The sequence below is a fragment of the Polypterus senegalus genome, chromosome 14, assembly GCF_016835505.1.
Source record: "Polypterus senegalus isolate Bchr_013 chromosome 14, ASM1683550v1, whole genome shotgun sequence".
NCBI classification, from domain to species: domain Eukaryota; kingdom Metazoa; phylum Chordata; class Cladistia; order Polypteriformes; family Polypteridae; genus Polypterus; species Polypterus senegalus.
This window is the reverse complement of record NC_053167.1, coordinates 57,351,189-57,377,311: the sequence shown is the minus strand read 5'-3', so window position 1 is coordinate 57,377,311 and position 26,123 is coordinate 57,351,189. Positions and strand designations below refer to the sequence as shown.

At 35.3% G+C, this 26,123-nt stretch overlaps 1 protein-coding gene across 4 annotated transcripts in view; it reads left to right on the top strand.

Annotated features, from left to right (window-relative positions):
• Window positions 1-26,123, top strand: part of asxl1 (ASXL transcriptional regulator 1) — a 138,982-nt gene that overhangs the window by 95,621 nt on the left and 17,238 nt on the right. For all 4 annotated transcript variants that reach the window (XM_039736124.1, XM_039736125.1, XM_039736122.1 and 1 more), the window contains 4 exons: window positions 9,528-9,674; window positions 14,243-14,406; window positions 17,674-17,770; window positions 24,282-24,387. In XM_039736124.1, the coding sequence (XP_039592058.1) occupies window positions 9,528-9,674; window positions 14,243-14,406; window positions 17,674-17,770; window positions 24,282-24,387 (514 nt within the window). The remainder of the gene's footprint in view (window positions 1-9,527; window positions 9,675-14,242; window positions 14,407-17,673; window positions 17,771-24,281; window positions 24,388-26,123) is intronic.

Below are 26,123 nucleotides of genomic sequence, written 5' to 3'. Positions count from 1 at the left end.
TTCACCTATTGCTGATGGGTCTGGAATTTAACTTCCACGATAGGCGGGGGATCCCTGTAATTCTCTTGTGAACTTCCCTCTTTGTCTGGAGACTGATTAGGCATTTGTAAAACCTTGATTTTGTTTTGCTACAATGGTTTCTTTCTCGATTTGTATGTATGCTATAGATCATTGTCTTGTTCCAAGACCCAATCACGGGTCAGTTTCAGCCTTCTGGCAGAGGCATCCAGGTTTTCAGCTAAAATGTTCTGATATTGAATGAAATTCATTATTGCAATGACTTTAACAAACGCCCCTGGACCACTGACAGCAAAACAGTTGCAAAGCATCAAAGAGCCACCACCATAGTTTCATGTGGGTATGAGGTGCCATTCTTTGTATGCAGTCTCTGTTTTTTCACCAAACATGTTGATGATGGTTTGCTGGGCCTAAAAGCACTTTTTTTTTCTGATCGCAACACAGTATTCCAGTTGTAACTTCTATGTTGCTTGGCAAAGTCAAGACACTGGGATTTGTGACATGGTCTCAGAAAGGCCTTATTTCATGGAATCTGTTCAGAAATCTTCTGGTCAAGGATGTGGTGCCTCACAGTTAATTTTGAAATGACGAAACCCCAAGATTAAACTAAACTTTGCAGTTGTGAAACTGATATTTTCCTCTGTTGGCATCCTCGTAACTGGGCATGGAGGCAATATGCAAATATATCCCATTCCTGGCAATTTTCAACAATTTCATCCTTTTCAGACTTCCTTTATTATAGCATTGATTGTGCTTACAGATAATTTAAACTGAATACCTATTTGCTGTAGTCTTTTCCTAATGTGTGATGCTGGGCACCCATTTTCTCATTTGAGATAAGAGCTCTTTGGGTTTACCCATATTGATAAATGACAAAAAGGAATTTACCTGTGTTTACCTCATATTTTACCCCAGTAGGACAGGAAATGGTCATAAACAAAATTAAGATCCTAGACTTTAAAACCAATATTAAGAAACTTTTGTTTCCCCAAACATGCAAATTCCTTTAGATTTATTTATGGTATTTTTCAAGGGTGCCGATAATTTGTCCCTCTGTGGTTTTTAACCAAATAAACTATTCAGAAAATAAAACAACACCTTTGCAGTAACTATTTTTTATTAAATTAATTGTTAGACATTTTTTCTGACATTTGTGGAAAATTAGAATCATTATATATGTTTTCTATATTAGTGTTTTTGCTCACCTTCTTAAGGAGTGCCAATAATTCTGGAGTTGACTGTATATTAGACACTTTCTCTGAAAGGAATGTGCATTTAGCTCCTGCTAGTTTAAGCTTCCATTCAACAGAGTGAACGGGGTGCAAAAGATGGTCAGTGGTTGTAAACAGATTGATGAGAGAGAAGGTCCTTTTTCTTCAAAATCATAAATTATAGTGGAGGAAATCTAAGCAAACTAAGATTACAACATTGTCTCAACTCTACAAACTGCCTCTGTATTCCGTGGTATTACAGTTGTTTAAAAAAAAAAAATGACAAAGGAGAGAAAGAAAAACAACCTAAAATATAACATAGCCTAAAATTGTTGACCTTCATATTTACATTGCTATTTGTTTTAGAGCAGATACTAGAGTAAGACTGATTATTATATTATTGATGACTATATTATTAGATTACTGATTATATTAGGAAGGATTCAGACAACTGTACTATCAAAAACACCTCTGAAAAATGCACTTTTCTTTAGTCCTAGTAAGTACCACTTTACATTAAAGAAAAGATAAGTAATGAATGAGTATACCAATACCCTGAGTCAAATCATTTTCAAGCCCACAGAAGATAACCAGGATTAATGTGTAACCTGCTTTAAGGGTTAACTGGGTGATATGTTGAGTAAAATCTAAAGATCCAAAAATTCTGTACCTTTTTGTATCACAATGATTACCTGCATGAAAGTTCAAGTCACTTGCTATTATTGTCATAACTAATTATTATAGTGGATAGTAAATTAGAAAATTCATTAATAAATGAGGCATTATATTTTAGTGTTCAAAATATAGTTTAAAAAAAAAGGAATGTGGTACACCTGTAATAGTGATCGCAAGATTGTCAAAAGATGCAAAACTGTCCAGTCCAACAATCTTATGATTTACTTTGCTCAAGAAGATATCTGCTAAGGCACTGCCCTTTTTTCCTTTACACACTGACTGAGTAAAATTAGTTTGGTTGTGCTGCCTTAGTAAGTACTGCAGATCTTTCACTACTGAGTGATGCTTCTCATAAAATTAAAAAATGTATTTTCCTATTACTTACATAAAATCTGTTATTAAATTAGAAAGCAATTCTTGCCAATAACTTAATTTCATGACTTGTTAGTGCTTTAACTCTGTCAGGTAATTCTCATGTCCTAGATTTTCTTCCGCTTTCTAAGGATATTATCCAAATAATTTGAAGGCTAAAATGGATGAGTAATTCTCAGTCCTTCAGTTTTTTCTCTTCACTGTTTTTACAAATATGTAATTAAACCCAATAGTGCATAATTAATACACACAGGTATAAATGGTAACAAGCTACCGTAGATCCCGTTATTTAAGCCGAGAATTTCGTCCTAGATTTTTGGTTTGGAGTTTGGGGGTCGGTTTATATAACGAGTATCGTTTCAGATTCAAGATTTCCAGCGCAATGCCGGTTTTGCCGATGAATACGGAAGTAAATAATGACGAAACCACAGAGCCATCTTTCAGATGAAGAAGTAACTTTGCATGCCGGCAATTTAAATTAAATAAAGAATTTATTCAAAAAAGTGTTTTAGTTGTTGATTTTATTAATAAAATTTATAATAAATTATCGGGAAGTTTAAAATGAAATTTTTTGTTTTGATTTACGATCAACATCTTGCGTTACGAAACGGATGCGGTCACGTGTATCCGCTTTCGCGATTGTAAAATCAAACAACCGAGAGTGTTAGTAGCGTCAGTTGGAGCCCAGATACTTGTGTTTGTGGATGTAATTTCCGTCATTGCTGTGATTTACCTATATATATAATTCATTAAGACCATGCAAACAAGACACATAATTGCTAAGGAAGGAAGAGAAGGTAAAAGTAAGCGATCACAATCAAAACGAAGATGGACATTGTGTGGAAAAATCTCCTCCCTTACTGTAGCCCAAAGATGTCAAATTAAATGGTGAGTACAGTATGAAATTGTTTCTAGAATAAAATGCCTTTTATTGTCACTATACGCATCTACAATGAGATTAAAAGCAGCTCCTTCAGTGCAGAAAAAAGTTCTGTATAGGGCTTGTATGGTTGTTTTTTAGCTTTAGCATAACGCCGGATCTGCGGCCCCGCTTCTGCTTTCTTTCCCTCCTCCGTCTGTGTTGTCTTCTAGACCCGACAACAATCCACGGAGAGCCAGCTGGTCTCGCTATGTTGTCTGGGATGTTGTGCGTGTGATGAAAAACACTCGAAACAGATGTCTGGCTCTGGACACCGATGTCTAAGGTTCTGAATGGTGTAGCGGATGTTCGCCAAACCGATCGTGCACAAACAAGGACAAAAAAAAAAGTGCACTGAAAAGGAGAGCCCTGAGCCGCCGCAACCATGCGTGCGCCATGCTCCTAGCTTAATCAAGTAGGCTAGGCACTTTTATAACTTTTTGGTTAGTACATTAGAAAAATTATTGGTGTTTTAGTAAATTATGCGCATTATATTATATATCAAAAATGACGGCAGTCTCAAATTCTCGCCGATAAAAATTATAAATATACCCGAAGAGACACTTTTAAGGAAATTTAGAAAATTTTGCTTGGAGAAGGGGGTCGGCTTAAATACCGGTCATCGGCAAATACATGTAATTTAGTAGGTAGAGAAGGGGTTCAGCTAATATACCGGGTCAGCCTGTATTCCGGGATCTACGGTAAATGGAGAAATGCTGGTCTCCTTTATCATTTGCATGTTATTGCTAATTAGGAGCAATTAAGAGTAAAGCTGTTTAAGACTAAAATAAGCAATAAGGGTTTAAAATCTTAACGAGCGAGACAACTAAAGTGAAGCAGAAGTGTTATTTGAGCAATAAGTCCTTCATATTAAGCAACTGGATTGGAGCAAATACCTGGAGCCACTGCGGCCCTCCAGGACCGTGATTGAAGACCCCTGCACTAAAGCATGCTGTATGGACAAAAATGAATGTGCATATGCAGAAAAAAATTGTGATGCACAAAACCTTGTGTAAGCTGACTTCCACTCACTTCCGCTCCATAAATCCCGGTCAACACGAAATGTAACTTCATCTTAAAATCATTGTTTAATTTACTAGAGTTTCTCAAATCCTATCGTAACTGAAGTTTGTTCTATGTGTGTGATCACTACATGCTTCTTAAATGGGCTTTCTTTTTCGCAGACAGGAGCGTGTAGGTAATGATCACCACACAGAATTCGTTTTATTCATGATATTACAGCTCTCTCAACATTTTAGAATACTAAGATGTGTACTTGATATCATTTTCATGGTGAAATGCATTAAACATGGAGGTACAGTGGTACAGTGGCACAGTGGTAGCAATGAGCTGTCACCCCATCCAGGGATTGTACCTGTCTCCCACGCGATGCTTGCTGAGACACGCGTGACCCTTGATGCAATAATTTATTGCAGCAGTACTGTGTCTGTCAAATGTTCCAACCCCCAATTCCTGTCCTTCCATTTTCTTTCTCCACATAACTAATCTCCCCAAAGCTCTTTGATAAATGTAAAACCAGCTGTAAGCTTAGAATGCTGATTCTTCGGAACTTTTAAGGAACATTGAAAAATCTTTATAATTTGTATTTAATTATTCCATTCAGCTATCCATCCAGGGTCGCACCAGTCCCAGCAAGCAAACTGTGCGAAGCAGGATCAATCCCTGGACGGGGCATCAGCTTATCACTACCACTGTGCCACCATGCCGCCACATTTAATCATTAACACTATACATTATTTAAATGAAGTTAACAATTTATCTGTAAAATGTAATATACATACTTTAATACATTTCATCATAAAAATGACATCAAGTATACATCCTAGTATTCAAACAGTACACAGCGCCAAGAAGATAGCTCTTGGAAATTTAAATTAACTTAGAAGCGAGTCATCATCATCTGTAAATACACGCTGTCTTCTATTGAAATTAATCAAATTCCTTTATTGTCATTGTATGTAACAGTGAGATTCAATATGCAAATCCTTCATAAACTTGTTTTCCTGTCAAATTATATAATAGCAATAATAATAATATGATAAAAAACAATGAAAAATATATAATATGAAATCATAAGTACAATATACATGTACATATAGTGCAGATAGTACAAATGGTTCACAAAGTGGCTCAGGTTTTACAATATTACAGTTGTAGTGCAAGTTTACAGTGAGGTAACTGTAATTATAAGTTCAAACATTTCTACCAGGAGCACTTGATGGACCGATTGAGTGTGTTTATAGCTCATGGGATGAAACTGTTTCTGATCTTTGAGGTCCTTGCAGGAAATGCAAGTATATGCTGGATGGGAGAATTTCGAATTGACTGCGCACATGAATTCCAGATGCTGGTGGCATCCCTGAGGCAGCATGTGCTATAAATGTCTTCCAGAATTTTCCAATCTAATCAGCTGCTATACAGATTTGATTCCAAACACAGGTACAGTGGGTTGAAATACTCTTGAGTGATGCACTGAAAGTAACAACAACAAAGCAGCTATGGTATTTGGAATAGTTTGCCCATTGCGTGCACAATTATATTGTTACATAATGATTACAATCAAGTGCCTTAAATTTGTAAACAATATGCAATTCATTTCGATATCTCTCTATTGTAATAAAAAAATCTTGGGTCGAGACGTGATTTTCTCAGAGACACTAACGTCCCGCGAGACAAGGAACTGAGACAAAAGGACTGCTGCTGTACAGGCTTTTAAATGATCGACACACAGCGCAATATGCAGATCACACAGCACAGCCCAAGCGGCAGCAGCAAACCAGCTAATCGAGCATAGAGGAGGTAAAAAAAATGTATTTGTTTCCTATTGTTTCACCGTTTAAGAGGGGGTTTCCAATGAGCGACCGCATCTCCTTAGCGTGTGTTCAGACCCCCCTCTTCACAACGCAAGAGGCAGAGATGCGAAGTGGCTGGCGTGTAGTGCGCCCCGGGGAGGGTGGGGGAATAACTCGTTCACTACAGCTTTATTACTGGCAAATATCAAGAAATTAAAAATGAATGAAATGAAAATAACAATCTCTTTGAATTGCATATCTGGTTAACCAAACCAGGGGGTGGGTGACCGAAGTGAGCAGGGGGCGGATCCCCCTAGTATTTGATAAATCCTGTGTCATTGACGTGAATCTGAAAAAAGGAAGACCACACTGAAACTTTTGTGTGCAAGGTGGGAGGCTGCCATGAAAATGTACATGGCTTTACGGCAATGTTAAGTTTGTATACTTCTCAAAGTGTGCATAGAAACGGGCATACACTGTTTTTACATGAGGCCCCAGATGACTAGAAGTATTGATTACAAATGAATGACAAATGATTCTAATTGCTCAGGTGTTACATGTTCCCTTGACTATTAACAAATAAAATGGGTGTCAGTTTTGTGTCAGCTTCAGTAGTCCACTGCTTATTTTTCTGTTTGCAGTTTGTGTGTGTGTGTTTAATTTTACAAAAAAACAAACACTTCACTATCCCCCAAAATAATTTTTTTGCTGCTGATGGTTACATTTCTGAACACTATAAAACGCTGTCAAAAATTTTACTCAGATCTTCAGCAAGAAAGTACACCTTTTCACAGCTCTTTTTCATCCCAAAAAGACTGATTAAAGCTTTCATGGTTTACCAAAGTATTTACACATTTAGGTTTGGATATACACTGTGTGCACAATTATTAGGCAAGTTGTATTTTTGAGGATTAATTTTAATATGGAACAAACACAGTGCTATCAGTCAATCCAAAATGTTAATAAACCTGAAACCTGAATGTTTCACAACGGAAATGTGAGTGTGAACATCATCAGGGGAATACATATGTGCGCACAATTATTAGGCAACTATTAGTGTGCAGATTTATTATGCAACTAAAGGAAAAATGAAAATTTTCCCATCTCACTTATTTATTTTCATCTGTTATAGTGAGAATAATAAACAAACACCTCAAAATTTACAAATAAACATCTCTGACATTTCAAAAAAAATAAATCAATCAATCAATGACCAATATAGCCACCCTTCTTTCCAATAACAGTCATAAGCCTTTCCATTCATGGAGTCTGTCAGTTTCTTGATCTGTTGACGATCAGCATTTTGTGGAGCAGTGACTACAGCCTCCCAGACACTCTTCAGAGAGGTGTATTGTTTTTCTCCCCAGTAAATCTAGCGTTTAAGAAGTGCCCACAAGTTCTCGATAGGGTTTAGGTCAGATGAGGAAGGGGGGGCCATGTCATTATTCCTTCATCTTTAAGGCCTTTACTGGCTGGCCACGCAGTGGAGAACTTCGATGCAAGTGATGGAGCATTGGCCTGCATAAAAATCATGGTCTTTTTCCTGTATCACTGTTTGAAGAAAGTGTCTTCGAAAAACTGGCAGTAGGTTTGGGAGTTGATTTTGAGTTCATCTTCAATGCAAAAAGGTCCAACTAGCTCATCTTTAAAAATACCAGCTCATACCAGTACCCCACCTCCACGTTGGAGTGGAGCTCTGTGCCCATTACTGATCCACAGGTCCATCCATCTGGTCCATCAAGAGTCACTCTCATCTCATCGGTCCATAAAACCTTTGAAAAAATCTGTCTTCAGATATTTCTTGGCCCAGTTTTGACGTTTCAACTTATGTTTCTTGTTCAGTGGTGGTTGGGTTTCAGCCCTCCTTACCTTGGCCATGTCTTTGAGCACTGAACACCTTGTACTTCTGGGCACTCCAGGTAGGTTGCAGCTCTGGAATATGAAAGTACTGGAAGATAATGGGTTCCTGGTAGCTTCACGTTTGATTCTCCTCAAATCTTTGGCAGCTAATTTGCGTCTTTTGTTCTCAACACGTTTCTTGCGACCCTGTTGACTATTTGCAACAAAATGTTTGATGGTTCTGTGATCACACACCAATATCTTAGCAATTCCAAAAGTGCTGCATCCCTCTGAAAGACTTTTACAATTTTGACTTTTCAGAGTCAGTTAAATCTCTTTTTTGGCCCATTTTGCCCGAGGAAAACTAGCTGCCTAATAATTCTGCACACCTTGATATAGGGTGTTGATCTCCTTAGGCCACACCCTCCCTCATTACACAAATACACATCACCTGACGTGCTTAAATCCAATAAGCATTCAAGTTAATACAGCTTGGAGTTGGAATATACGCATTAAAAATGATGATATGGTCAAAATACTCACTTGCCTAATAATTGTGCACACAGTGTACTTTTTAAATGACTTGTGCAGGTTATTATTGCTGTTTTACTTCACTCATCATATATATTTAAAAACCGTCAAGATGACTGTGTATGGTTTTTTTTGTTTGATTCATTACAGTTACTTGAATTAAGATAATAGAAGTGGTACTTCAAAGCTTTAATTGAAATGAGCATTTACTTAGTAAAATACGATTTCATTTCAATAATTTTGCCTTGAGGTGCAGGAGCAACTTTGAGTCATAAGTAACTTATAGTCTGACTTGTGCCAGTGGGTGAGATTTTTGGGTGCTGATTTGGTGGTAACTAACCTCCCTACAAGGTATTTAAAGAGCTATGTTTTTTATAAAGAATAGCCATTGAAATAATTATCCAGTATCATATTCTTTGCTTTACACTGTTGCCTGTTTACTGTAAACTGAATGCTAAATACTTATAGTGAAATATTTATTTAGATTTTACCTTTGTGCTGATAGGTCTACTAAGTGTGGAGATGTGGAGATTTGTGTGTAACATAAATGTATCAGATAGAGTACTAACTATCAATTTTGTTTATCTGTGTCACTGTAATCTAATTTACAAAATCAATTATGTAAAAACTAAAAATGTAAGAATGTATGGTATATTCTCAAAAATATGTGCATTTGGCACTGTACCTTCACCCTAAGTTTTTAGTCCAAGGTGCGTTTAAAAACTTAAATAGAATTGCCCATGTAACCTTTGTCAATTTGCAATGTCCAAAAATCAGCTAGTTGATTCAGATTGGCTGAGTCTGTTCATGATTTTTGTTTAGAAACTGGTCATTTGAGTTCTTCTCTAAAAATTATGATTCTCCACGTGCAGTGGAGTAGAATGGATTGGCTTCTGATAAAAAAAAAAAGTTCTCAAATTTTACATTCATGGAGTATGGACCTGTACAGCCTGTGATCTTTGTTGAGACATGACCAAGCACAGTTTAGTTTTATGGACCAAGGCACAATGTTTTACCAAAATTTAAAATTCTAACATAGTTTTTGATTGTTTCAAAACTTGTCAGTTTGTGTGCTTGTGTTTTTTTTTTAAGTGTTTGCACGTATATCTATATATCCATTTTACATTGTGTTTTGGGAATTTATTCTAGGTTTTTCTGGAAAACACAGAGAAGCAGAATCAAATACCAAATGTAGTAGTAACCCCTCGATGACATGCTCAAATTCACTACGGAGTCGCCCTGAATTTGGAAGAAAACCAGGACAACAATTTAAAAGCCTTCACAAGTCTCGCACAGGTGTGAAGTAATACTTTAATGTTCAACCCTTTCTTTGAATATCAGGTACAATTTTTGTGTCTTTATTCATAGCTTGTCCTATTTGGAATCTACAAATTGTGTGTATTGTGCAAAATAGAGAAGAAATTGTAATTGACATTAGTGCTCACAGTCTGGCAGTGTTTACTTTATACAGCCAAAGTCTATCTGAAAGAAACTTTGTGGTGGTTGTCTTAAGGTATGTATTTTTACAAGATGGGAGAAGGTTTACATCCTACACTCCTTTGTTTATTGCATTGTGTATCACAATGTGGATTTTTTTTTTTAAACCTGTTACAAAATGTCTAGATGAACTTCACTAGTGAGTGTACATCTCGGAGCAATAGCTTTTCTGTTTTTGCTTTGAAATCCGTTAATATGCAAACATTTAGCAAGAGAAGGATTTTTAGCTCTTTATGGAAAATCGCTGTAGTTTTATGTGTTTTTTGAAGTCTTTTCAGGAGTACTGCAGTTGTAACTCAAGTTTTAATTTTGTTCATTTCTATTTACGTTTTGTTATTTTGAATAATATTACATATTTTACAAGTGATGGTTTTATATTGTTCTATTTGTTGTAGCTTATTTTGATATTAAGGAGCATTTTATATACCTTTGTTCGTTATACTAAAAAAAAAAAATGGTTAGCTGGTTCTGCTCAGGACTGATACTCTTTCAAGGTTTGAAACTGGTCCCACTGCAGTTCTTGGGAAAGAACCGGTACATATGCTGCCTTTCATAATGCTTGGGGCAAAGTCTCAATTTTCCTTGATTTACTCCATAATGGAGCCATCTTAGGCTCCTGCTTCTTTCAGGGCCTTTTGCACCTTACATTTTCTCTTTAGCCTATGTAAGGCATTATCAATTGGATTTAAATTGGGTGTGACTTGGCCATTGAAGAATTTTCCATTTCATAGCTTTGTAAAACCCCTGTTTCTGATCTGTTGGACAGGCATTTGGGGCTTTTTCTTTACCGTAGTGAGGATTCTTCTGTCATCAGCAGTGGAAGTCCTCCTTTGGTCTACCAATCCATTTATGATTGCGAAGTTCACCAGTGTGTTCTTTATTCTTAATGATTATTCCAGACAGTTGATTTAGGTAATCTTAAGGTTTTACCAATATCCCTAACAGTTTACATTCTTGTTTCTAAAACTCATGATGGCTTCTTTGCCATTCATTAGCACGGCCCCTGTCCTCATGTTGAACAATGGCAACTACAGACTCCAGAATAGTTTGTAGGTAGAATCAAGCCAAGATATTTTTATGCCTGTACTGGTGAACCAATTAAACACACCAGAGTAATCACAAACACCTGTGATTCCACTTTGCTGAAACATTATGGTGCCCTGAAATGGGCATACCATGTATAAAAAATATTTCTAAATGGTGTGACCGAAACATGTGCAAATGCCTTTAAATGAAAGTCTTTAATGTGCACTTTAATCACGTCTGAATTGTTTGATCTGTAATTTTAAACTGTGGAGAAGGGTAAATCAAGAAAAAATGAGTCATCATCCCAAACATTGTGGAGGTCACTGTAAATTACACCATCTGCAGCACAAAGTGTTAATACTTTTTAAAATAAACTAAAAGAAAGGGTGTGCACCTCTGTATTAAGTATTTTGTTACTGTTCCTTTGCTTTCTTCAGGCATGATACGTTTCTTTGAGAGCATTTAATTTGTTGTCTGCCTGTAAAGAGAGTAGAGCAGGAAAACTTACACAGAAGAGTATCTATCTTGTTCATCCCTTCCTCAAGCATCTTCCCAGAACCCTGTGAAAATGTAATTTTACTTGGAGCTAATGATATGAATAAAAGTTTTTTAATTTCAAATAAAACACAAATATTACGAAAATCAGCATGGCCTTTTTTCTTTACACCATACAAGTATAAATCACTAATCACATTTTGTGTGAACAAAAGAATTGATTTTATTCCTTACTTAATCTTACATCTTGCCTGAAGAAGGGGCCTGAGTTGCCTCGAAAGCTTGCCTATTGTAATCTTTTTAGTTAGCCAATAAAGGTGTCATTTTGCTTGGCTCTTCTCTACATTCCTTACTTAAAGATATTAGATTAGCTGCTTACTTTCTTTATATCACTCTGCCATTTGTTAACAAACATATGTTACCATGTACAGCTGAAACATCGTCTTTTTTTTGGCAATAATAATTAACTTTGTGGTGACACATAATAACATTATGTTTATCTAAATTTAATGTAAATTTAATATATACTGTAAATGTATAATGATATACAGATCTTTTCTAAATCTCCGCAGTGTTATTTTCACTGTATTCAACTTTTTCTATGTATTACTTACCCATGGGTTATTCATTCATTATTGTGTTTGGTAATTGTTTCAACTGCAATCTTGTTTAACTAAGATACCTGTATCTATATTCCCAGCTATTCCAATGCATTCTTCTTTCAATCTATCCTGTTGTACTGAGTCTTGGCTAGGTGTTCTCTCTCCACCAAGATTTCTAGTTCAATTGAACAGTTTTTATTTCTTGTTTGGTGAATTTTAATGTGTTCACTGTGAGGGGACTGAAACAGTGTAGGTACTTGTTTGCCCATAATCACTATGGAATAATGAGGCAAACACTGTATATATACTGCTGTAACGGAGTTGTTTTTTCTTTAATAGCACACCTCATCATCTGCTTGTATTTGAGTGTTTAAATATCAAAATGGATGTTTAAACTACCCCCTAACATAATCAGTTTGAAGTGTGTGACTTCACTCTTAGCAGCCAGAAAAAAACAAAACAATTAATGACTGCTTTGAAATTGTAGCATTTGCTTAATTAGCCCGTTTCCCAAAATGTGGAAGTGGTGCATTGATGGGTAAGCCTATTAGTTAACTCCAATTAGTAAACCTGTTAGTTAGCATATAATCTTCCTCTCTCCTTTAACTTCCAAAAATCAATTTCTGCTATGAAAAGGAACTATGCAACAAAATCATCAAAAGTTGAAAAACTGTAATTTTTTGTGGAGATATTCCTTTATAATTACCAATGCAAGTTTAAGATTTTTTTGCCAGTGTGGTGATAGTTCCGGCTGATCCCCTTTTTTACACTTAACATTAGATTTCTCATTTTAACGATTGTCTGTATACTATAATATAGAATAGACCAGGTAAATTAGCTGCAATCTTACAAATTTAATATTTGTTGTAAACTTAACCAGCTATTTTAACCAGCTGTTTCAAAGGTTTTTGCATTTTCATTGTTTATTAGCTTTCAGGATCTTATGGGCAAATGCATAAACATATAGAATTAGGTCTGGATTTAAACTTAGTTCATATTGTTAGTCAAAAAAATAAATTGAGCTCATCACAGTTATGTTAAGTTGTGTATGGTCCCTTGCATTGTCATTTACCATTAAAAAAGGTCCAGTGTGTTGATTTCCATCAGTTCAGACTCTTGTACCTTAACTCTGCAATGAACATTTGTCTTTCAAAACCCAGTTCCTGTGTCCCTACAATACCAACGTTGTTCTATGTAAAATGTCTTGAAACAAACATCAATTTTAAAGCAGCACATAAACTTTATGTACTCTTTGTGTCTGATATGCTAGCTAAAAATATACTCGCTGCAACAGCTTATTAAAAAAAAAAAAATAGTCTTTGTCTCTCTTGATAGCTTCAAAATTTGTTATCACTTTATGCTTAATCAGTTGGACAGCAGTAAAAAAAATCAGGTAAGGATATGTTTGTTTTGAATTTGAACATATAAGGACACCACAGAAGTTTTTGCTTTGCAGTTCTGCCACTGTTTTAGATAACTGAAAGAGTTTACCCTTCAACGACTCCTCCCACAAGAAACAATACAGGAATGTGAAAAGGCTAATTGGGACGTAATCTCTGACCAAAAAAAAAACTCAGAATTTACAGTTAACCATCTGAATTTTCCAAGGAGATGTGCAGGTTTGTTCTAACACTGTGACGTTGCTGTAGCACAAAGTGTTAATACAAAGGTGCACACCCTTCCTTTTTAGTTTATTTTAAAAAGTATTAAGTATTTTGGCTTTGAGAATAAGATACCCAAGAAGACAATAGCATATTATTAATTCAGAAAAGTTTTAGTAAAAAAGAACGTTGAAGTAAGATAGTGATCTACCGCATCTTGGAACTTACAAGTAAATGAAACATCTGTTTTATTCTTTAGTGTTTAGACAGTTGATAGAAGTAAGCAGTGAATATGTTGGTGAATTTCATGGCTTTTAAACTTGAGTATAACCTGATGTTCTGTCTGTACTCTCCTCCTTACTTTCCATAAGCCATCCAAACTCTCCTCTTTTCTCCTATGCTTATAGTTCCCCTTTTCTGTTCTGTGATTCCTGTAAGCATTCTGCTAGCCAGGTTATTCTTTAATTTTGTAATATATGCAGTTCTGTTAATGTAATTTGAATGCTGAATTTTAGTGATGGTTTAAGTAAAGTAATGAATGTGGTATCATGTAAATGCTGCAAATTAGTAGTTACTTCTTGGTTCTTCCCTATGGTTAATCTATATATAAATGTTTTTTTTTTTTTTTTTTTATTTATTTTAGGACCATTAAAGCGTCGCAGAGGAGAGGAGGTTGATTTTGAGACTCCAGGGTCCATCTTGGTGAATACAAATATCCGAGCATTGATCAATACGCGAACATTTGCAGCTCTACCATCACATTTTCAGCAGCAGTTGTTGTTGCTGTTACCTGAGGTTGATAGACAGGTTGGTTATCCTTTCAGATTATTTGTTAAACCATTCACATATTCGCAGTTTGTGTTCTGAGGAAAGGAGAAATTAGCTGACATTTTTTTTAGTTTATTTTTGACCAAGAGTTATCCTTTTTAATTCAGTCTTATTTAGTAATCTATCCTGTTAGTGCAATTAAAAGAATGGTATCCACTGAATTAACTTGAGCACTAGTAGTTTTATCAAATCAGTTATAGAGAGCATCTATGAGTTTGCTTGATACTGCATATAGAGTGAATGATGGGGTTCTTGTTGTGGTTGAAATTGAAGCCATACTGAACCTTATGTGGGAAACAGTTTTCAGAAAACATATAATTGTTTTGGGAGAAATATTCTATTCATAGTATGTTGCCTATCTGTACTTATTGCATTTACTCTTGCAATAGATGCATTTAGGTTTGAACACCAATTACAATCTGTTATAAAATATTGCTTTACAAGTGCCCTGAAGCTTCTTCAAAAATCTGATTCAAATTAGTAAGCTCTTTTGGAATCATGCTGCAGGAGCAAGAAATACACGTATGTATTAAAGTTAAAATTGTCAAAGGTGTATAAGCCTTCTGTTTGAGAAGGGTGTCCACTTTTTTACAGTAAAGTGTTTTAACTAAGAGCAAGTTGTCTTACCAGTAGAGCATGTATTCACTATCTCACATGCCACTGGTACAAAATGACAGTTCAGTAACATCAAGACATTGTTTTTATTAATATAAGAGTGAAAATTTAAACTCTTGACTATCCAGTGCAGGAGGAAATACATATCTATAACTTTAATCCAGGAAAGAAGTTTTTTTCCCCCCTATTGATTTTTTTAAATAAAACAAAACATTTAGGTTAAATCATGGGCATACATCATAATTGAGGAATGAAAGAACAGTTACATTTTTTCCTTCCTTCCTGTATTTTTAGGATATCTGGGTAGGATTAACACAAACCATAAATAATTTTTTTTTTTTTCATCTTCAATTCATGCATCACAACAGAGTGCACAGAGCATTAAGAAAACATGCTCCCATTCTGTCTGCATCTTCACTGTTGTTCTGTCTCAACAGGAAGTTCTAACATGATTTCATGGAGATGGTTCCAGAAATGTTAGTATATGCATTAGGTGGATAGTGCATTAAGTAAGCAGAGTGAAACCAGAAGTAGAAAACAGTGGCTATACTGTTGCAATTTTGCAACGAAATTCTGTTTCTATGCAGGGCAAGAAAGTTTACAGTAAGCTGAGAAGAATAGCATCAGGTGTTTTACAACCGGTAACACATGCAGCATTAATAGCATTGAACTTAAACAATTCCTTTTTTCATTCCCTCAATAGATTCTCTGTTGATTTGTAACTCCAGATATAATAAGTGGTAAAAGGTAAATAGTCTACTATCCCCTGTGACAAACTTGGGGGGCTCCATCTTAAAGCAAGAGCTGTGGCAGCAAAACTGATTAGACATCATACCACCTCCCACTGGTATGATGCAACAATCACTGAAGGTAGACAAAAAAGTATTGGAAGTCTGATGTAACACATAAATATGAAAGGACTGAAAAATAGGTGTGTTGTGGTCGTGTTTCGCACTTTGATACAGTTTTTGGAACAGTACCAAACACTGAAGAAAATATTGTCCTAAGGAAGAGGAAAAGTCTCTGAGCGTAGCCTTCTGAATAATGCACTAATTTTCTGCTGTATTTTGTAACTTTATTTCCTTTTTTTGTGATTCCTTGTGATGTGCAGTTCTTATATGCTATTTGTATAGCACAGCAACCGTCTGCACATTCTGCTTAGTCAAAGTTTAACTGCGTGGGTTTTCTGAAGCCATCACAGGGTCAAAATATATGTTTTTTGTGTAAATAAATGTTGTACAATCATTCAGCCACAGTAAAAAAAAAAAAAAAACAGTTGTATAAATTATTCAAAGTACTATACTGACCTGACATACATGTCCATTATGTAGTGTACATAAACTTAACCACAACAGTATAACCGTACTCTTTCCATTTCATTTTGGATTCTCTTCCTTATTTAAAGGATGAAATTGATGAGTTTTTCAAGTTTTTTTTAAAGCTGTTTATCCCGTTGTGGCATAAGTTAATTTGCCCTGGAGGACTGTGTTGTTAATTAAAGCTATATTTATAAATTTAAAAATAATAAATGTGCAACAAAGCTTTTAAAATTTACCAAACATACACTTGAAAAGTGTGCAGCCATATCTTATTTTGAGATACTTCAAAGAATTTAGATTTTTTGGAAACTGGCTTCCTTCTTCATTCGTTTCTTCTATACATGACAAACTCGCATTCCACTTTCAAAATTAATAGTAGCTAGTTTAGTTAATAGTACACTTGCAGTTGTACTTTGGTAGTGATTTGAAGACTCAGTATATAATTAATTTGTAGGTGAAATTAAGAAAAACCTATTATTTTATACCCTTCAATATGTCAGGATACAAAAGGAATGAAACTTTAAGCTTTATTGCTGAATGTTACAAGTATGAGCATGGTATATATCAAAAATGAGCTGCTACAGAAAGAGAGAGATGAAACCATTTTTTTCAGCAAACATCATTCATGGACTACTTTAAACTGTAAGAAGGGATCCGAGCTACAAGTGCCTAAAGGACAGCTTTAATTAATTTAATTTAAATAGTTTTACTGCTAGAGTATTTGTGGTATTATGACCTGCAGCACTTCCATTTGACTCCCTAGCACCATTCTAGAAGGTTGTTCTTGACATGAAAACTCAATACATGCTATTTGTTATGAATAGAAAAGAGAATACATTATCTCCAACTTGTCCTACATATAAAGTACAGTACCAAAATGAAGAAGGCATGTTTTCAGAAACTGGAGTTATTTGCATTTCAAAATAGATGTTTTCAGTAAGTTTAAAGACTTTTTTATTTTGCATTTCTTATTGTCGTCATGTTGGCTAAATTTATAAGGGATGTTTAAAAAAGACTTTTTTTAAATACAGCTTCACTTAACAGTACAAGTTTTCAGAAAAAAGAAATGTATATCACAGTTCTGAAAAATAGCTGACTTAACTGATTAAGATTTACATTTTTTGTACATTTTTAATAGAGGTTTTAACCTTTATTTAGTTGTTGCTTTATCCTCTTTATTAATATTTTCATAGTTTAAAATTTTATACACTTCACATCTCTCTTTTTCATGCTATTTTAGATCATTTTTACTTCATGCTTTTTTGTAAATTTTGGACTGTAGCTACAATAATGCCTCTATGTATTTACACAGGTGTGTGTGGATGGCATGTCACGCCTTAGCAGTTCTGCGCTAAATAATGAATTCTTCACTCATGCATCTCAGTGCTGGAAGGAGCGGCTTGCAGATGGTGAGTATGTTAGTTAATGGCAATACAGTCTACTAGAAAAATAAAAATCTTTAAACAGTTAACTTTTGTTTTATTGATCTATTAGCTGTGCTACTCTTCTTCACCGAGGAAATTTCCTATGTGATAATGCACCAGTCCTCATACTTTTTAGAATTTAGAATGAAATTGCCTTCAGTTACTCTTTCTGCACCAAATGATGTCATTTGAAAGACATTATTTTATTTTCTTTCACATTGAGAAAATGTTCCAAGTCATTTGATTTTTTCCAGTTTTGCAACTAAATGTGCCAAAAGTATCGACATATCGTCAAGTATCAATTTTAACATTTTAGAATTACTTTGATACTTATTTGAAATAATATTGATTCTGTACCTACATTACAAATGCACTTTTGGTTTGCAATGGCTAAAGTTGCAGCTCTGTTTCCACCCAGTCAGAGGTGTTAATATGCCAACTTGAACAGGTTCAGTGTCTTCATTAGCACAGTTTTTGACCAAGATGGTAGCCGGAATGGCACCTGGCATTACTTTGGCTTTGTGGTACATGGGAAAGGAAAACCACAAAGTAACATGCAAGGGCTTCATGCAACATTTAGTTCTATATAATACCAACTAAAGGGGCAAACACAATCAGTTTACTCAAACACTTAAAGGCAGTGACATAAATGTTTAACACATTAAGACATGGCTCAGCAATTATTTTTACATGTGGGGCAGACTTATTTTGTGCTGTTCTTTCAGGGGCAACAGTTCTTAGCACTGGCGCTTCTTCACTACCTTGATTTTTTTGAAACTGTTGCCACTAAGTGTGCTACCGTAGCACATTATTTTCTTTTATTACATGTGATTTTTAAAATATTTCATCACATTTAGTATATAATATAAGGTGATATAACTTTTCAGGGCTCAATTGCATAAACAGTAGTCCAACCTCTCACTGTACTCATACATTTACAGCTGTGCTTTAGATTACATATTTAGTATGTCGGGTCTCATGCAGCCCAGCAAAAGCATGTCTCATGGAAGAGGCATTTGTAACCACAAACTTCAGACACAGTAAAACCCCACACATTATTAGAATAAAATAAAGGATATTTATTCACTCCAAGCAACTTTCCAATGATCACCTCTCTAGTGATAAGCCACAAAATACAACCAATGAACAATAAAGCACAATTCTTTCATTCTTTCTCCTTCTGTTCTCCAGTTGAGTGTTACCTGCTATCTCCGGTCTCCCGACTCTGACTCTCCCATGTGTGGCAGTGGGCTCTCTTTTATGTCAGACCTGGTGGTATTCCCAGTGCCACATCATATCCTCTGGGGAAAACACGTCAGGGCCATGAGAAAAATTGGGAGGTCCTCCCCTGAAAATGCCCTCTATCTATCAATAAAGCAAGAGAATGTTCTTGATTGTGATGTTTAGTGTAACCAATTTTGAGTTTGAGCAAGATCAGTAGTAGTAATAGGATTGTAAACATCAAAATGACCACTGCATGAAGCCCCTGTGAGCCACAGTCTTTTAACTGACCAGATGTTTACCCCAAATTTAGCGAATAATGTACCATTTCTGTAAACTTCAAATACAGTACACTTGTAAAAATTTCTGATGCATCCTTAGTGTAGTGCATCATCATAATTGTCACCATTTGTGTTATATGAGAAAACTTGGTATTTTTCTGTCTCACTACAAACGGGGAAATTTGATGACAAACTTTCAAACCTAATGCATCCATCCATACCATATTCACTGAATGATGGACAATAACATAAACAATTTCCTTCTGCCTTTATACATATTCTGTGTAGAATTGGTGCATTATCCATCAAAAGAACTCAATTTTATGTGATAAACACCAATATAAAACTTGAAACAGATATTGTTTGTGCAGACAACAGTTTTTAGCAGAACTCCTCTTCTCTTCTACACAGCTATGTCTGCATGGCATATGTCAATGCCTTGTCTTTCTCCTGTCTAGCATCATGTTCACACACTCTCAGATGGGCTATAAATTTAATATAAGTTTCCAAGCTAGAAATTTCACATGAACGCACTACAATCTTGGAGCTGTGCTACCCGAATTGTCTGAGTTGTGATGTAACACAGACGTTTCACCTTAGTCAGTTGTTTAAAATAGTAAAATATATAACCTGGTCAACAGGAAGTGGAATGTTTTGGCTGAGATGCATTTGGAACAAAGGTATACACGTTTAATACATTTATTTTTCTCTTTATTTCCATATAAATTTCTGTTTACCTGTTTAGTAGTTTTTTTTTTTTTTTTTTTTTTTTTTAACTGCAACCTCACATATCTCAGATAGTCTGAACATAAGCTCGGGTCAACACACTGAAGTATAAATGTGAAACATCACAACTTGAAGCTCTGAATATGTTAAGAGTTCCAGAATGCACATAAGACACCCTCTCCCTTTTTCACTCGTTAGTCTACCGTATTGGTCAGTGTTGCTGTTAGGCTACACTGTTCTGCTGAACATAACGCTATTGCGGACTGCCATGACTATAGAACAGTAGACAGAAAGTGCAAGCCACTTAAAAAAAAAAAAAAAAAATTTGGAAAGAGTACAGACCTCAGTAACACTGTCTCCCATGGCTGTAGCAATGGAGGAGTTTTAAATAGTTACTGATTGCGTTATTCTTTCTTCGTGTATTTTTGTTGGTAAAAATAAGCCTGCTTGATTTCTGCACAGTGAATTGTCAGTATGGTTTTGTTCCTTGTGTCCATGAATGGGCATTACAATATTTATGTGAAGGTGTTTGGCACAACTGTTATGAATGTGCTCATTCCAAATAAAGGCTATAATGTTAAGTCAGCTGTGTGGAATAGGTTCAGATATGAAAGATCAGATGTTGATCAAACTAAAGTAAGATGCAAAATGTTTAGAAAGACAAAAACATGTTAAAGTGACAGCACTTCCAGTTTATATTAGCACAATAAACAGAACAACAGAATGCACAGGATGAATTTAAAGCCTAACCCCGTCCAACAGCCCCCTAATTTTCTTCGGCTTGCTTCAGCATGGACTGCATAAGGTGCACTCCTTGTTATTTAGTGCCCTTCATAATGTCTGGAACAAAGATACATTTTTCCTTGTTTACCTCTCTGCTCCACAGTTTAAAAATACAAATTAATTCACATATGAGTAAAGTGCACTTTATAAATTTTAATTTAAGGGTACTTGCATACATGTTGATCACAGCAACACTTTTTCTACATGCCACCCCCATTTTCAGGGCACCATTATATGTGGAACATTGCAATGATAAGTGTATATATAGGTCTGTGCCACCACCATCTACTCAAAGCATCATGATGTTCCTACATTGATGGATTAAAAGCCAGAAATCTACATGACCATCATCATCAAGTCCTTCCGTGAGAACCCTAAATACAAAGAGGACTGTTTCATTTATGTGAGGTAGAATGCCCAGAGGGGACTGGGCGGTCTCATGATCTGGAACCCCTGAAGATTTGATTTTATTTATTTATTTATTTATTTTTTCTTTTTTGTCCTCCCTGGCTATCGGACCTTACTCTTATTCTATGTTAATTAATGTTGACATATTTTATATTCTTACTGTGACTTCTATTTTTCTATTCTTCATTATGTAAAGCACCTTGAGCTACATTTTTTGTATGAAAATGTGCTGTATTGAAGCAGTTATAATTAGTAATTTGTCTCATATCACTTGCATGCACTGACTGCTTGAAGTCTGTAATTCATAGAAATCACCAGCTACTGAGTATCATCTCTGGTGATGCTCAGCAAAGCTTCTAATGAATCCATCCATCTTGTCCCCTCAAGTCTTCCCATCAACATCTGGAAGGCATGCTCAATTGGATTTAAATCATGTGACTAGCTTGGCCATTCTGTAATTTCCTTTTTTTAACTTTGAAAAAGTCCTGTGTTGCCTTTGCAGTATGTTTGGGATATGTACCATGTTGTTGTAAGATGAAGCACCATCCATTGAGTTTGGAGGCATTTACTGGAATTTGAGAAGATAAGATTTTTCTGTATATCTCAGAATTCATTGTGTAACTCCCATCAGTAGTTCCATCAAGTGTGCCAGTACCTGTGGCAGCCATACATAACCATGCCAGAAACCCCCACCATCATGTTTAAAGGATGAGGTGGTATGCTTTGGGTCTTGGGCAGTTTTTGTCCCCACACTTTGCTCCTGCGATCACACTGATACAGGTTCATCTTTGTCTCACCTGTCCATAAGGCCTTTTTTCCAACATTCCCCGTGTTATTTAAAGTACTTTTTTGCAAACTGTAATCTGGCCATCCCATTTTTGTAGCTAACTAGATGTTGCATCTTACAGTGTGGCCTCTGTATTTGTGTTCTTGAAATCTTGATCTATTGATAATAGTCTCATTTGGAGCTTTTTCTTTGAGGAGGTTAAGGTTTTATTTTTTCCATATTACTCAGTTCTGTGACTACTTTTATGGGATGGATGTGTATTGGATCTAGAACTAAAAATTATATATGTTTAACTTTAATAATTTAAGGAAGTAAAACTTTTAAGGTCAGAATCTCTGTATTATGTTTGATTGTGAACTGTTGCTCTGAGCACATTCGGTCCTATCTAGACTGACCTGGCATGTAAACTTTTATTTTGTCGTGTCTGGACTACTGTAATGGACCTTACAGTGGTCTTCCTAGGTGTTTTCAAATTGATCTCACAAAAACACATATAATTGCAAAGGAGTATTATTCCAGTACTGTAATTTACAAAGGGTCAATGGTTATTTTTTGTTCTTTTTTTTTCTTTTGTTCTTCTTTTTAATTTTAATTTAAGCTTTGAGTAGTAGGACACTGACCAATTTACTGGATTTAATTTATTCTTATGTGCACAACGGAAACTGTGTAAAACTAGAGCCCATGCCTTTAACTATTTTCTTTCAAAACCTTAGAATTCCTTGTCTCTTTCAATTAAAAAGATTTAATTATGTGATTTATTTGAATCTTAAGTACTTGCTTTTTTGATCTGACATTTTATTTGTTAGTTTGTAATTTTAAACTGTGAAGCAGAGGGTCAATCAAGGAAAAAGGTATCTTTGTCACAAATGTTATTGAGGGCACTGTAAATGTGGTGTGATGTTTCTTATGCCATAACAAACTGTCAATTAAACAGAATTTAAAATAAAAATCAAATTTTGATATATCCACATACTGCTTATTAAAAAAAGAAAAACATTTAATGAGGTGTACTTACTTTTTCAAACACGTGACTGTTTCTTGGTAAATGCTTGATTCCATTACATGTAGAACTTATTCTTGGTGCATTCTGTTGTTTTTTAATTTTACTTGTGTTTATTTTATGTTTACATTTATGTAAAATGGCTAAGAATTTTTTGTATAAAGAGGCATTTAAAAAAATCTTTGTAAGAAGGGTTAGAAAGAAATCAGTTGCTGAATAACCATCATCTTGCACTGAAAAAATGAGAAAGTTTCCATACACTCCAATCAACTTAACAATGTCCAATTTTTAAATGGCAAACATTTTCAGGTACATTGTTTCAGATTAATTTCCAAAGTTGCCAACAATTGTGAATGTGTTTTTGTTAAAAATATTTTTTTCTTAATTAATTTCTTTCTTTAAATGAACTTGTTTCAATTAAAAGTCAGATGTTTCTCATTGTTTCAGTACAAGATGATGGTTCTTCAGTGGTGATTTTTTTTTTCTAACCCTTCTTACTAAGAAGGAGCTAAACTATCTGAACAGGATTCAGCGCTTCCTGGTCCAACCAAACTGTACTTCAGAAAGAAGAAAGATGTACTGTCACTTAACATTGTGTTGAACTTATGGTTGAAGACATTCATTCATATAATTTTATAGTATTTTACAGTTATTGGACAAATTTGTCAGAATAAGTTTAGAATGTGCACATGCTCAGATAAATGAAGTAGTTTATAATGTTACCATTCTTTATAAACCCTATGCTGAAATCACCACAAAATAATAGACCCCTCATTTATTGTTACACTGTGGGGGTTCCCCCCTCTGCCACACATGAAAGTTTAAGCCCTGCATTGTATTTTGATATTTTTTAATGCCAGAACTTGTTTACTTAAATGATATTTGGGTAACTACTTGATGGATATACCCATATTTTAAACCTTGTTTTTACTGTTAGTATTTAAATATTTTATATTTATATTACAGAAGAATATACAATGCTTTAATACTGGAGATACTTTAAAAGGTTTCATAAGGTATTGAGTATCATAAAATTTAGCTGGTATTCTAGTGTTGTGAATGTATATGCGTCAAAATCCAAAACTTTTTTGCAAAATTTGTATATGGAATGTTTGTATAATAACAGTAAAGCATCTTTATCTGATAAAAAAGATAAGGAAGAATGGGTATTCTAAAACTGAGTTTATACTATTTAATTTTCTATAAACTATAAAAAGTAGGTCATATTTATGTATTTGACAACATTCAAAAATTGTACCTGTTTGATATGTTCTGAACACTTTGTTCCAGGTGAATTCACACATGAAATGCAAGTGCGAATCCGACAGGAAATGGAGAAAGAAAAAAAAGTGGAATTATGGAAAGAAAAATTCTTTGAAGACTATTATGGACAAAAGTGAGCATATTCATTTTTCATTACCTGATGCTTTTTGGATTTATTTAAAATACTTCCTATATTTTGTACTCATCTCTTTACTTCTCCATTTGATAGTGTCCAAGGCTATACCTCATGATAACCAAGATGGCTATTTTCTTTCATCTAAAAACAAAGTATCTTATTGAGGTTGAAAATGGTACACATATTTGTAATTTTGGCCAACTGTAGCAATTTGCATAGAGGGCAAGAGGATGTAGTTTGGTCTTGTAATGTAATATATATATATATATATTATATATATATATATATATATATATATACACTCACCTAAAGGATTATTAGGAACACCTATTCAATTTCTCATTAATGCAATTATCTAATCAACCAATCACATATCATTTGCTTCAATGCATTTAGGGGTGTGGTCCTGGTCAAGACCTGAACTCCAAACTGAATGTCAGAATGGGAAAGAAAGGTGATTTAAGCAATTTTGAGCGTGGCATGGTTGTTGGTGCCAGACGGGCGGTCTGAGTATTTCACAATCTGCTCAGTTACTGGGATTTTCACGCACAACCATTTCTAGGGTTTACAAAGAATGGTGTGAAAAGGGAAAAACATCCAGTATGCATCAGTCCTGTGGGCGAAAATGCCTTGTTGATGCTAGAGGTCAGAGGAGAATGGGCCGACTGATTCAAGCTGATAGAAGAGCAACTTTGACTGAAATAATCACTCGTTACAACCGAGGTATGCAGCAAAGCATTTGTGAAGCCACAACACGCACAACCTTGAGGCGGATGGGCTACAACAGAAGAAGACCCCACCGGGTACCACTCATCTCTACTACAAATAGGAAAAAGAGGCTATAATTTGCACGAGCTCACCAAAATTGGACAGTTGAAGACTGGAAAAATGTTGCCTGGTCTGATGAGTCTCGATTTCTGTTGAGACATTCAAATGGTAGAGTCAGAATTTGGCGTAAACAGAATGAGAACATGGATCCATCATGCCTTGTTACCACTGTGCAGGCTGGTGGTGGTAGTGTAATGGTGTGGGGATGTTTTCTTGGCACACTTTAGGCCCCTTAGTGCCAATTGGGCATCGTTTAAATGCCACGGGCTACCTGAGCATTGTTTCTGACCATGTCCATCCCTTCATGACCACCATGTACCCATCCTCTGATGGCTACTTCCAGCAGGATAATGCACCATGCCACAAAGCTCGAATCATTTCAAATTAGTTTCTTGAACATGACAATGAGTTCACTGTACTAAAATAGCCCCCACAGTCACCAGATCTCAACCCAATAGAGCATCTTTGGGATGTGGTGGAACGGAGCCGTGCCCTGGATGTGCATCCCACAAATCTCTATCAACTGCAAGATGCTATCCTATCAATATGGGCCAACATTTCTAAAGAATGCTTTTAGCATCTTGTTGAATCAATGCCACGTAGAATTAAGGCAGTTCTGAAGGCGAAAGGGGGTCAAACACCGTATTAGTATGGTGTTCCTAATAATCCTTTGAGTGTGTGTGTGTGTGTATATGTATATGTGTGTGTGTGTATATATATATATATATATACAGTAATCCCTCCTCGATCGTGGGGTTATGTTCCAGAACTCCCCGTGATAGGTGAAAATCCGCGAAGTAGAAACCATATGTTTGTATGGTTATTTTTATATATTTTAAGCCCTTATAAACTCTCCCACACTGTTAACATTATTAGAGCCCTCTAGACATGAAATGACACCCTTT